Raw genomic sequence first — 13,569 nt, 5'->3', positions numbered from 1 at the left:
CGCCCCTTGGTCATATTTGCCAGTTGTGCAAGTTTGATCCCGTATCTCATATTTTAGAGTGATTGCCAAGCATCATCCTGGGTCATCATTTACCAAAATAATAAATAAATAAAAAACAATTGTGCAATATATATTTAACAAAATGACAACATGTAGTAAAATAAGTTACGATCTTATCAAGGTTATATAATTATAAAATATTAGAGCTAATTGACTGCAATCCAATGTAACAAACCAGTGGCTTTTTATGGAAGCCGGAAGGAGTGATGTTTGGGACCCGACGTTCGAGAGAGCAACTGTTCGATCTGCCACGTGGCAACTAATTTTTTATCAAGCCACCAAGTTAGACCTACCATTTTCAATGAATTAATACCTTATAATTACATGACTCATGTGCTGCAGACATCAATCAAGAAATTGATAAAAAAAAAACCTGAAAGTCAATCAGAAAATCCATAAACAAATTTCCAAGAGAATAAAATAAAACAATGGATAAAGAAGAATCAAAAGATCTTCTGCAATCGAGAAACGGTAAGATTAAAACACAAACAGAAGTAAACAAATACATTTTCAATTCACCATAGATGGCCAACAAAACTGACAAAGGAGGATTCCAAAAGATTATCATTGCCAAAGAACAACGAACGGATCTCACCATGAACAACATCAATCGGAGAACCATGAGTGGGATTCACCATGAACAACAACTGTTGGAGAACCGTGAACTGGCAGATAAGGAAACCAAAGACTGTTTTCGCCGACAAACAAATAACTTGAACAAGAACCGTAGACAGATTCAAACCACGAATAGAGAAATAAAACATTGAGAAACTTAAGAAGAAGTCTCGAGAAAACTCGAGAGGAAGGCTCTCTCAAAACAGAGAGAGAGGAAGGAGGGAGAGAAACCAAAAGGAGGAAGGGGAATGAGAAACCAAATGGGCGTCTCCCCCCAAAGAAATCCCTTTGAGATCGCCTCTAACAAAAGTACATTCACGTTCTGAATGGTTCACACTGATGGATTCGAAGTCATTTGATTTTTTTTTTTTTGAGGTTAAATTGATTCCGGATGGTGAAAATTGCTATTTGCTACCCATGCTTTGTTTTTCCTACTCTAAAGTCTAAACCATGTAGTAGGAAAATTTGTTTGATTTTTTCAACGAAGTGATAAACTAGTTATCTATTATAGCCAGAACGAATTAGTGTGAGCTAGAAGCCTAGGCTCTATTTGGCAATGCTTTTACTTGTTCCTGTTCTTTTAGAAATTACTGTTCCAAAACAAGAATTTTATTTCTTATTCTTTAGAAGTAACAAATATATTTGGCAAATTGCTTTTCGAGAATGAATTTTTATTCTACAGGAATAGAAATAACGTTTAGATATTGAAATTATTTCATAACATCAGTTTTGCAAAGGCTCATGACACGTAACAAAGGACAATCTTCATGACATTCAATATATAACAAAAGGCATAACAAAACACAACGATAGGATTAGAGAAAAAATCAGACCCATTTGACATAACATATAACAAATGCAAAATTTAGCCGAAGAAAAGATGAGTTTAAAACAGAGAACACGATACAAAACTAAGTACGGTGACGAGACAACATACCTGTTGCCGGAAATGTCACTAGTGCTTTCTATTGTTCGCTTGCTATTTGGTTGGAGCCAAGGGAGTCATTTCTTCCTCTAAGATTTGTAGCGGCAAGTTGGAGGAGTTCATTATTGAATGAAAAATGTTTGGTAGGACTTTTTTCTATCATTCAGTATAAAATACCCAAAATACCATTTCTCTCACGTGGGAGTTGTTAATACGCGTTCGTTAATAGGGGTTAATGTCATGGGAACTGTGCATTCCTTGGGAACGCGTTCTTTGAGAGCATCGATTTTTCACTCCAAAAGAACGCATTCTTTGGGTGCTGTTTTCACGTGAAAACACCTTTTTTTTTTGTTTTTCTTGTACCAAATGCGTTCTACTTCGTAAAAACATCGGGAACGCACAAAGCATTCTCACAAAAACATTGCCAAACAGGGCCTTAGAAATTTGAGCAAATGGATGATGAAGTTCTAACACTCTTCCCACATGGTCAGACATTGCAAGGTGCTTGTCAACTGGTTTGCAAGGTTTCCGCCTCCTTGAGGCCAAGACTTGGGATCAAATCCCACATACACCTACATTGGAGTGGGGAGGGGGGGTTTCAATCCCCCTTTGTATGATCAAACATTTCACATCATTATTTTTGATATTAGGAGAAGTTCTTAATGCACGGCAGGTATGTATTATGGCACGTTATGAGGCGCAGTATTGTGGGGGGCTGATTTGATCTCAATCAATTAACCATTCACGAAATCACGGATCCCATGTGTACAGAATATTAAGAATATTAAAGTAACATGTTGCAGTCTGGATCTATATTACTAACAAAAGTCATTCCAATCTGGCACCGCACATCTCATAGGTCTCAAAGGAGATGAATCTGTTCACAACAAAAGAACTGTTAACATTCCAACATCAATGGTATCTGCACATTGCATGCAATAATGGGTCCCCAGATTCTCCCAGTCTCACGGTGAGATAATTTGGACACAGAATCCAGATAATGTTGGGAGGTGTTTGGAACAGTTTTTATTATAAATAGGTCTCGTAGTGAAATATACACTATACAGTGTTAGATGATGTTGGAAGCGTGTTTCGATGGATTTTATTTGGGAACAGATCCCAATTCATTAGCCTTAGGAGTCCTTGTGATCATGACCGTGAAATGAAAATCGTTGATTCGAATCTCGGACCATACCAGAGAAGCAGAAAACACCCCAAAATCCAGATGTAACGAAAGTCCACACTTCAAAGTCCAAAGGCAAAGCAGCACCGTGCATCATATGCCATCGCTACACGTAATACCTTTTCCATTAGCAATCAAATCCAGAAAAAGGATCAAGGAAAAGAAGGCTGACGAAGAAAGAGAGAAATTCTGAAATTGATTGCCCGGAGTAGGGTAAGTAGTGTGGGGGAGGGGGGCAACGGGCAACGGGCAACGGGCAACCTCCTACGTAACGTGTTTCCCGATCTAATCATCTAACTAGTAACTCACTAACTCTCCTTGCCGACAACATCCCTACGAAAACGATTCGTTTCTCATTTCTAATTTCCATTTTTTGTTTTCTCAGAAAAAAAAAAAAAAAATAATCAAAGCAATTTCTACTCATCTTCTCCCTTTCTTTCTCTATCCTACATTGTCCGGTTTCATTCCTTTCCTTTAATGACTGCGCGCCTGATTCCTCCCTGTCTCCTCTCCTTTGTTCTTCCATTTTTCAACACTCTCTTCTGGAAATTTTTATGTCTTCGGATGTCAGCTAGCAATTCTACCAGTCAACCACTGGGGTTGAAGTTGAACTAGTAAAGGAGCACATTTCGGTTCGGTTTCAAGAGATCTCTGCGTACTGTAATTTCACCCATTCATCTCCCTTTTTGGATCTCTCTAATTAGTTTCTCTTCATTGTCAGTTTCCCATTTATGTTCTCTTTATTTTTAGTTTTTAGGTTTACTCCGGCATGGCTTTGAAGCGGGGCTCCTCCGGTGCCGGCCTTCAGAGGAATAGAGGCGGTGGCTCTCGCTTGCCTATCGCAATTCTCCTTTTTTTCTCGGTCCTCGCGCCAATGCTTTTCCTTGTTGGACGAGGAATTCGCACCACCACCCTGACTGGTTCGTTCATCTCTCTACTCGCATTCTATGATCTCCGTTTATGCAGATTTGGCAAAATGGAATTCTCTGTTTTCATGTTCCTAATTATTCACTTTTCTTCGATTTTAGCTTACTCATGCCTAGCCTAATCTTTGAACACTTGAAAAATGAAATGAGGGATCGTTTTTCTAGTGCACTTTGCCACATTGTCTCTAGGGCTTCTAGTCCAGGTTGCAAAAATAACATGGATGAAGGGATTTCTTGTTTTCTACTTTTAGTCACTGAATGTAATTCCATACTCAATTGCTGGTTCGCCAATATTTTACTTGTTCGGTTGAGTTGTAGCATAGCAAATCTGGTGATGATTTAGGGATATCTTTGGATGGTTAATTTGTTTTTGGAGGAAGGGGACCGTAATTGGGTAAAATCATGGAGTTTGGGAATTGTTGTGATGACATTCGTTTCAATGATCAGTTGCCTGTTCAAGGTATTTCAAGGAGCTCTGCTAGAGAGGAACTATCAGGTGGTACAATATCCAATGAACAGAATTCTTGGCACGTCAAGAAGTTATACTGCTGTGTTTGTACATTTTTTTTATAGCATGAAATGAACTTAATGTGAATATTTCTCATGGGAGTTGAAGAGAAAAGTGCCATTAGAGAATTAGTGGTGGCTGATCTGATGTAAAATCTTAACTATACTAGTATACTCAAAATTCATGAACTGCACAAAGTAAAAAGACAAACAAAGATTTTGATGTAATAGTGAAGATGGGGGATGAGACAAAGGGTCAATGCTCCTGAAGACTTCTTGAACTAATAAAACAGAAGTGAAAGCCTCGGAAGCTTGATATCTGGATACTAATATGTGCACAGTGTATCAATCAGTCACAATGCATACCTGATGTGGCAGTAGATACTGTGTGAACACCTCGAGAGTTTATAGCATTGATACTTGTATGATATGTATGGTGGTATGTTTTAACAACTCATGTTATAAAAAATCTCTAGATATATTAGAAGGTTAACTAAAGTTCTCATGGTATATGTGTTGAGAATGAAACTTAATTGCTTAGAAGCAGATTTTTTCTATTAAAAACTAAATTCTAGGTTGGTTCCTTAATTTTACATGCCAATTGACATTGGATATAATTGGAAAAATAGCAATGTTCTTTATTAATAACATCGATTTATTGGTGTGTATCATATGATACATATTGGTTTTTGAACCCACTGAGATGCCAAATATTGAGATTTAGGAGGAAAGGCCGTATTCAATCATTAACACCCTTCCTAGAGATGGCCTGATTCAAATCTTCAAGCTTGAAACATTAGTATCTTCCCTTTTCATCACACAATATGCAATTTTTGCATATTGCACGTGTTGATACTTTGAACCATGTATATAGCAAATCATTGTATTCTGGACAGTGTTGTGACTTGGTGATTGCATCTCAAAACCCTACTCTAGGGGTGACAGTTGTATTTAAATTTCTGTTTAATGAAGTTAACGTTTCTGATAAAAAAATATTGAAGGCTGTGAGATTTTTTTTTTTTGGGTTCTTTTATAGTGGTAGGCAATTTTAGATATTTTTTTTCTACAAGTGGCTGTACAGTGGGAAGTTGCAAAAACATATCCCGCATTTTCTATAACAACACATCCATATTTGTTTACAAAACTTTCCCCCATTTTCTATAATAGTACTCAACCCTGCTTGTTTACTAAAACTTCCCCCCAATTTCTTTGACAACACATACCCCTGTTTGTTTACAAAAAAATGAACTATAACTTTAGGTTGGTTTATCCTTTTTCTGTTTTAAACCCTATAACTATATAAAATTATTTTCAGGCTTAAAATTCTTTAAGCCTGTTTTTGGATTCATTAGACAGAACTGGAGAAGCAGGATGGAATGAGAAAACTGCCCCCACCCTGGCCCATAGTTGTCAAGGCATCTAGGCGATTCTTGGCGACACTGGGGTGCCTAGTTGCCTAGGTGCCCACCTAGGCGATAAGAATTTTATAATATAAAGAGCTAACTTTTGGCTAGTTTTCTAGTTATATATACCATTCAGCATACATATTAATTGAAAAAATAGCAATTCTCTTTATTAAAAACATTAATTTTTCTCTAAAAATGTGGCAAATCATCATATCTAAACGATAAAAATATTTTAAATATATTAATTTCGTTATTTTCAAAATAATACTACTATAATAAGTATTTAATAGAGCAATTTCGTATCAATTAGCAACTAAAGAAGGTTATTAACTTTATATGATACAAATTCAAGATGGAAAGTAAAATAGAAAAAACAAAGAATGCAGTTGCTGTTTTATTCACACACATTAATAAGATGCAGCAATATAAATGTTATTATAATAAGGCACTCGCCTTGTCATTTTTGTTGCCTAGGCATGTGCCTAATTGCTACAAGTCAATATATTTGGGCAAGGCTCCCAGCCAAGGGCGCTTAGTTGCCAAGGCAATGCCTTGACAACTATGTCCTGCCTGATTTGGAAATTTGCTAAAATGGGAAAAGTGTGGCAGAAAACCCACTGCTATCCGGATTCTACATGGATCATTTGTTGTATATAGATATAAAATCAGTGAAATAGTAAATTCTCAAATTATTTGCAACCCCACTTCTCCATTTCTGCCCCAGTCAATAGACTCAATACACACCCTAAAACTTTTTAACTTGTTGTCATCTTTATGTTAATTAATGCAATAAGTTTACTGTTTAGTATCTAGAGAGGGTTTTTTTTTTTTTTTTTTTTTTAATTTTTATCACAGAGGTTTTGATATAAAAAGAAAATTGAGAATTTTGCCTCTATACTGAACTCCTGTTCTCTCATATTCCATGCAAAGATTATTGAATGACGGATGCTTTAGCTAAAAGGTGCTTACTAGCAACTTCATCCTCATCCTTAGAGGAGATTCTAGAATAATCCGCTTGTCTAACATTCTCCAGCAATTGGTGATGATCAACTCATCCATATATAGTTGACACTTCTGACTTCTTTGTAGAGACTAGATTTTGATTGTTTCAGATGCTAATAAATTTATATGGGTTGCTATGTTTGAACTGAAAATGTGTCAAAAGTTCAATGCTTAACCATTTTCTATGTATGGTTATATGTGATTAATGGTGACATAGATTTCTCATTGTTGCTTTGTATTGTCTTGTCAGGTTTCCACATCTTATTTGATAGAATACTTGCCAGTTGCCACTACTTGATACTCATAGTTTTTTTGATTGTCCAAATAATTCATTGCATCTTTCTTTTTGCTTTTTCTGGCATTCTCCTTTAGTTAAGGAAGAAGTAATACCTAGGAGGAAATATTATTTTGTCCTAACTAGAAGAGGAGGGAACAAGTAAGGTAATAAAATTAAAATAGGGAAAAAAAGAAAAAGAGCATTAGAAGATGGAATTCTTAACAACTAAAAGATGATTGTGCATGTTAAATTTTACAGAAAGATAAGTATAAGAATCTTGATGGAATGTTGTTGTTCCCCATAAAATTTTGAGATTTCAATTCGGTGGTGGTTTTGCTCTGATAAATCCTGATAGAAAACCTACAGAAAATGAAATATTTGTTAGAGTTATCTCATGTGTTTTGTGCTGAAAATCTGTTGGCATGCCCGTCTTTTTATCCCTTTTATTTTTCCTAGCAAAAGGATACCCTAAAATTGATAGTAGCTCTTATGCATGTGTTTGTGTTCCCCTTTCACTTTTTCATTGTATTTGTTCTATTTAAACTAATGGGATGTGATTGTCTTTATCTCTTTTGCAGATCAAAACAATATTCAAAGTGACTCTAGCATACGGGTAGCTTTTCCGAACCTTTTTAGTCCTTTCTACTGTTTCTTTTGCAGACTTTTTATTCTATATGATAGTTGGCTGTGTTTATTATGACTATTTCCTAAATCGTGTTTAAAATTTTGGGTAAATGGTGCAGAAGGTGGATTGGAGAGAACAGTTGGCCATACAAAATGTAAAATCCATTTTTTCAAAAGAGGCAAGTGGGAATTAATGAAAGGAGACGTTTCTGGAATGCATATTCTCAATTACTTTTGCATTCACAATGGTGCATGCCTGGTCATCAAAATATTTTTGGACCTTGTAAAACTAACTAAATAGATTTGACAGGTGATTGATACCATTATGGCAAACACCAATGACATGGATCCATGGAGTCTTGATTTTGTTAGAAAAAACTACGTATCTTCTTCATGGAAAGTTGTTGGATCAAAGAACTTTGACCAGAATAATGCTACGAATGAAGAGGTAAAGGGTGACCATCATTTTGCATAAGTTTAAACTTTAAATGTTGGCATTGACTTTTTACATTGCTTGAGTTTTTACATGTTCAACAAAGTTAATCTGTTGATTTTGATATGTGGTTATCTTTAAAGACAAAACAACCAGTTGCAGTTGTAGAACGAGGGACTCCCCAAGTGAAACAGGATGCCATTGCTACAGGTGGCTACTATTTTCTTAGTGATCAGTCATGTGGTCTTTCAGTTATGTCAATTTTTGAACTGACATTAATGCATAAGAATCTTGTTTGGATGCAGATGACCATTCTCAATTTGTTGATACACCTGCAAAAATAGCACGACGGGTAAAAATATCCCTGCTTTTACAGTTTTGCTTTCTGTAATTTCCACATCCATGGGGTTAGTTTCTCATGGCCTGGAGGATTCTGTTATATCCCTAACATTTAAGAGAAAGAGGTGGTCTATCATATATATATATATATATTTTTTTTATCTATATCTCCAATGGATTATTTTTGCACCTATGCTTTATTTAAGGTGTTTTATTTTTAATTGGTTTAAATACCGTTTAGAAATTGAGAGAGAAGAGGCGTGTTAAGCGGGCAACTGAGTTGATCCACCAGGATGATGAAGCTAATCTTAAACTAGAAAATGCTGCCATTGAACGCTCAAAAGCACTTGACACGGCAGTTTTGGGGAAATACAGCATATGGAGACGGGATATTGAGAATGAGAATGCTGACACAACTGTACGCTTGATGAGAGATCAAATGATCATGGCTAGGGTGTATTCAAGCATTGCAAAAATGAAGAACAAGCTCGAACTAGATCATGGACTACTGGTTCGGCTTAAAGAAAGCCAACGAGCTCTGGGAGAGGCAACTACTGATGCAGATCTTAGTAGCAGGTAATTACAGTTAGGGTTAGACCTGTATTTCCTCAGTATGCTATTACTTTCCTGTCCCCATTATTGATGGCTCTGGCATTTCCTTTGTATTCATTGCACACGTTAGTGCACCTGAGAAAATCAAAGCCATGGGTCAAGTCCTGGCAAAAGCAAGAGAGGAGCTTTATGACTGCAAGTTGGTTACTAGAAAGCTAAGAGCAATGCTTCAGTCAGCAGATGAACAGGTCCGAAGCTTAAAAAAGCAGAGCACATTCCTCAGCCAATTAGCTGCAAAGACGATTCCAAATGGAATTCACTGTCTATCTATGCGCTTAACCATAGGCTACTATCTTCTCCCACCAGAGAAAAGAAAGTTTCCGAAGAGTGAAAATTTGGAAGATCCAAATCTGTATCATTATGCCCTTTTCTCTGATAATGTCTTGGCTGCTTCAGTTGTTGTCAACTCAACAGTCACAAATGCCAAGGTGAGGAACCTTTATTTTTTTCCCTCTCTCTTTCAATCTTTTAATTTTATTTTTGCATATTATGAGGGAGATTGCAATGCTGCCAGTGGAGATTGAAATTCATTGTAGGTGGACCTCAAGGTCAGCTAATCAACTAGTTGATGATTTGGCAAAAGCAGGTTTTGACAAATCAAATTTCTTGGGGAACTAATATCAAGTGAATGAAACATGCAAGGGATAAATTGGCTGAGCTAACTTAGGAGGGGTACTAGGCACATGGGCATTGTAATCAATATATCTTTGCATGGAAATAATAAATTCTGTTAGTTATTGTTAAAAAAAAACTTTTAATTTTCTCTTTTTCCTTCTGTAGATTGGAACACGTGGTTCAATGACCATGATGTTTCTATGTTAAAATTCTTTTGTTGCTGTGGCTAATATATTGCACTTGATTGGATTTTAGGAACCGGAGAAGCACGTATTCCATCTGGTTACCGATAAATTGAACTTTGGAGCCATGAATATGTGGTTTCTGTTAAACCCACCTGGAAAGGCCACTATCCATGTGGAAAATGTTGATGAATTCAAATGGCTGAACTCATCCTACTGCCCAGTTCTGCGTCAACTCGAATCTGCTGCCATGAAAGAATACTATTTCAAGGCAGATCATCCCACAACCCTCTCAGCTGGTTCTTCTAATTTGAAATACAGGAACCCAAAGTATCTTTCAATGCTGAACCACCTTAGGTTTTACCTTCCACAGGTTTACCCCAAGTTGGATAAGATTCTGTTTCTTGATGACGACATTGTTGTTCAGAAAGATTTGACAGGTTTATGGTCTGTGGATCTTCATGGAAAAGTAAATGGTGCAGTCGAGACCTGTGGGGAGAGTTTCCACAGGTTTGACAAGTATCTCAATTTCTCCAATCCCCATATTGCAAGGAACTTTAATCCAAATGCATGCGGTTGGGCATATGGGATGAATATATTTGATCTGAAGGAGTGGAAAAAGAGAGATATAACTGGGATCTATCATAAGTGGCAGAACATGGTAAGTGAATCGAAAACCTGAATCCAGTTGCATGTTTGCCATTTTATTATTCCATGCAGGCCCATTTATATATAAATTTATAAACACATTAACCAAGAAAATAAAGTCATCGGATGCATTTATGCACGAACTTGATTAATTTCTTTGCTTGCATTAGAACGAAGAGAGGGTGCTGTGGAAACTTGGAACATTACCTCCTGGGCTGATTACATTCTACGGGCTGACACATCCACTGCAAAAGTCCTGGCATGTGCTTGGGTTAGGGTATAACCCAAGCATTGATCGGTCGGAGATCGAGAATGCAGCAGTTATCCACTACAATGGTAACATGAAGCCATGGCTGGAGATAGCAATGACCAAATACAGGCCATATTGGACCAGGTATATTAAGTATGACCATCCCTACCTTCGCAACTGCAACCTTTGTGAATGAACAAAGCATGTGAAGGGAGGCACATGGGTACAGCCAAATATGCGGCGGATATGGTCTTATCTGCTACCCCACCAAGAAGATCAACCTGAATTTATTTAAGCAATGAGAAGAGTGGACTCATCAATTCTATGCTGCAATTCTTGTTCACCGTCCCAACAATTGGTTATTGTTATGCTTCAATTCATCTTGATTAATTTCCTATTGCATACTGATGTGTTTGTCTCCTCCCTTTGGAGCAAGGTTACAAACTCTAATGTGGCTTGTTCGTACGTTGAACGCCATTGTGTATTTGGTGGGGGTTGAGTTGGATTTGTGGCAAGGAAGAGGGTTACTGTTGTTATATCTTGGGGATTTGAGTGCAGTTCTCTTTAATTTATGGGAAAAAAAATTAGCTGCTTTATAAAATGTAGGAACGTGAATTTGTTGGGTCGGGGTGGGGGAGGAGCATCTAGAATTGCCTTGTTTTTTTCCCCTTATTTTCCTTTTTTAAATTTAAAGCTATCAGTGTTTATCTAATAACCTGGGAAAAGGATGTATGGATACTCGAATGAAACCAATCTGATTATCTTGAGGCATTGTTGTTCGATCTGCTATATTTTTCTGCTTCAGAAGTAGTGAATGAAACGTTTATAGATATTGAAAAGTACTGCTGGTAATGTGTGTTAAGGGCTCGGATCTGCTACCCACATCTCTACCATGGTACATTACAGCTGTGTATTGGGAATATCTCTCTTATCATCGATGGAGAGATGTTCCCAATACATGGCGGTGGTGCTCTGTGGATAGAGATGTGGGAACACTTCGTGGGTAGCAGATCCGGAGTGGTCAAGTAATGATCGACCAGTTTCCTCACTCTTCCTTCCACTGGTCCAGCGCCCGCCCTGCTTCAAGAAAAGGGTTAAAACTTAAAGTAAAGAGAAGAGATGGCCATGAATTTGACAGTGGAGTAATTTATCATGATTTGGTTCGGTAACACAACTAGCTAGAATTGTGATTTCAGCTTCAACTTACGTGCGAGAGGGGCGTGTTGACTATGGAGCCCATGTGCCATGGGTACTGCCCACATGTTTCCATGATCAACAAGAGATCAGAACTTAGAAGTCATAAAATGGACAAGCAAGAACTATTTCAGTAGCAACCAACAGCAAGGTGGTTACTGGTGTATACACTGTGTGAAGGTGTAAGATGGATGGAAAAGTGCAGGCTCGGATTCGGTGACGAGCTCTGGCAATGGCTTGAGAATGATTTTCTCTCTGGGTGGTTACAGTTGCACAAATGACCACCCATGAGATCCTAGTAACCTTGTCCTTGTTCACCAGTCGATAATTCTTTGTATCTCAATGGTGTGATGGCGTCTCCCATGGGGATGTCAATGGACTACCTTCATTACTTTTTTGGGCGCCAAGGCACTTAGACTTTAGTCCAGACATAACAGGGTTAAATTTGGTGTCCTCACTTGATTTCATCTCTTTGAAATGAAGAGCGCCCTCAAACTGAGTTCATCCTTGGTCTGACGTGCTTCAACATTTGCCTCCACTGTGACTGAGAATGAGCTACGCCACTGTTTTCCATTGTCCTCCGAGCTCAGGACACGTGGTGGTTTCCAGCCCTGACAACTGTTGGTCCTCGTCATCAATCCACATGGCAGTTTGACCAGGGCCCAAGATACGACCCCATCAAATACCCTGAAATATTTCTCTTTCCAGGTTGGAGCTTTTCCGGTCAAAAAGGTTTATCAATTTATGAGATTCCCTACTAGTGAACATTAATTATTAGGCTAGCTAGGCTGTCGTAAATCGTATTCTTCAAGTACTCGATCAATTTTGGGTTATGAATCTTCATTAATTTGAAGCACCCCGAACAATGGTTGATGAAGTGGGTGAAGAAGTAATGGGGGTCGTTGGTGAAGGGTCACCAAAGAGAGATTGAAGAAATTGTTTCTATGGGCTTTGACCTATGAACATTTAGGCTCTGTTTGGCATGTTTTTTATGTGGTTTGTGGGTTATTTACTAGTCTGGTAGATTGTGATTCGGTCTTTTTTCATTTGGTTTGCAGCAGATTTAGTTGTCAAAAATTAATGCACCGAAATGACAAAAAATCCAAATTGGGTGATTTTTGGGAAGCTCCAAATGGAGCTTTTGCGTTTTTTCTTTTTCTCTATTCGTCTTCGTGTAGAAAGGCATATGGAAATACATGCTTTAACCAAACGGGCTTCAGACTGCTCATATCTTAATGCAAAAAGCTCAATATGTCTTTTGACTATTAGAGTTATCAGAAGATCTTCCCAAAAAGACTTGTCAAACGGCCCCATTTTTAAGGTGCAAAAAGACATTAAGGCTCAATTTGGAAGGAGTACAAATGCAAATATGTACAGTACATATATATATATATATATATATATATATATATATAAATACATGGTTTTGCACTCTACATATTTGTATTTGTACTCTTTCCAAATGGAGCCTATAGAACTTAAGCTTCATTTGAACCTTCCAGATTTTTAGCCATTTTGAGCTTCCATGAGATTTTTAGGGTATAGTTTTTTTTGCCTTTCTATCTTTTATTACCAAACATAAAAAGACCACATTTTGGTCTTCCAAGCTTTGAAAAGCTGGAAAGACCACATATAACACCTCTTGTGTTTGGTTGCAATGCAAGTAAATTTGCATTGATGCAAAACTATGGCAGTGCAAATGATTCAAGTGTAAATTCTGACCTATTTTTGTTTTAAATTTTAGCTTATTTTGTTTGATTCCAGTGTAAAT

The 13,569-nt window shown here is 37.4% G+C and overlaps 1 protein-coding gene across 3 annotated transcripts; it reads left to right on the top strand.

Annotated features, from left to right (window-relative positions):
* Positions 1-2,955: 2,955 nt before the first annotated feature.
* Positions 2,956-11,393, top strand: LOC148847906 (polygalacturonate 4-alpha-galacturonosyltransferase-like). 3 transcript variants are annotated; one of them, XM_088949897.1, is made up of 11 exons: positions 2,956-3,443; positions 3,534-3,703; positions 7,480-7,514; positions 7,645-7,704; positions 7,836-7,973; positions 8,102-8,168; positions 8,264-8,310; positions 8,539-8,873; positions 8,980-9,337; positions 9,780-10,367; positions 10,525-11,393. In XM_088949897.1, exons 2-11 carry the CDS (start codon positions 3,553-3,555, stop codon positions 10,798-10,800), a joined length of 2,055 nt encoding a protein of 684 aa, XP_088806023.1. In that variant the 5' UTR covers positions 2,956-3,443; positions 3,534-3,552; the 3' UTR covers positions 10,801-11,393. The 3 variants fall into 3 exon arrangements, with proteins under 3 accessions (XP_088806023.1, XP_088806025.1, XP_088806024.1); XM_088949899.1 differs by having other exon boundaries at positions 2,967-3,443; positions 3,541-3,703; XM_088949898.1 differs by having other exon boundaries at positions 2,995-3,438.
* Positions 11,394-13,569: the final 2,176 nt, after the last annotated feature.

Source organism: Nelumbo lutea, chromosome 6, assembly GCF_056320005.1.
Source record: "Nelumbo lutea isolate HS-2025 chromosome 6, American lotus-T2T, whole genome shotgun sequence".
Lineage (NCBI taxonomy): Eukaryota > Viridiplantae > Streptophyta > Magnoliopsida > Proteales > Nelumbonaceae > Nelumbo > Nelumbo lutea.
This window is presented reverse-complemented; position numbering and strand designations above follow the sequence as displayed.

Excerpts from the sequence above, each read along its gene's own strand:
- LOC148847906 (XM_088949897.1), top strand. The coding sequence starts at position 3,553 with ATGGCTTTGAAGCGGGGCTCCTCCGGTGCCGGCCTTCAGAGGAATAGA. Across the intron at positions 7,974-8,101 it reads ATAATGCTACGAATGAAGAG|ACAAAACAACCAGTTGCAGT; the intron begins GTAAAGGGTGAC and ends TTATCTTTAAAG. Across the intron at positions 8,874-8,979 it reads GATGCAGATCTTAGTAGCAG|TGCACCTGAGAAAATCAAAG; the intron begins GTAATTACAGTT and ends TGCACACGTTAG.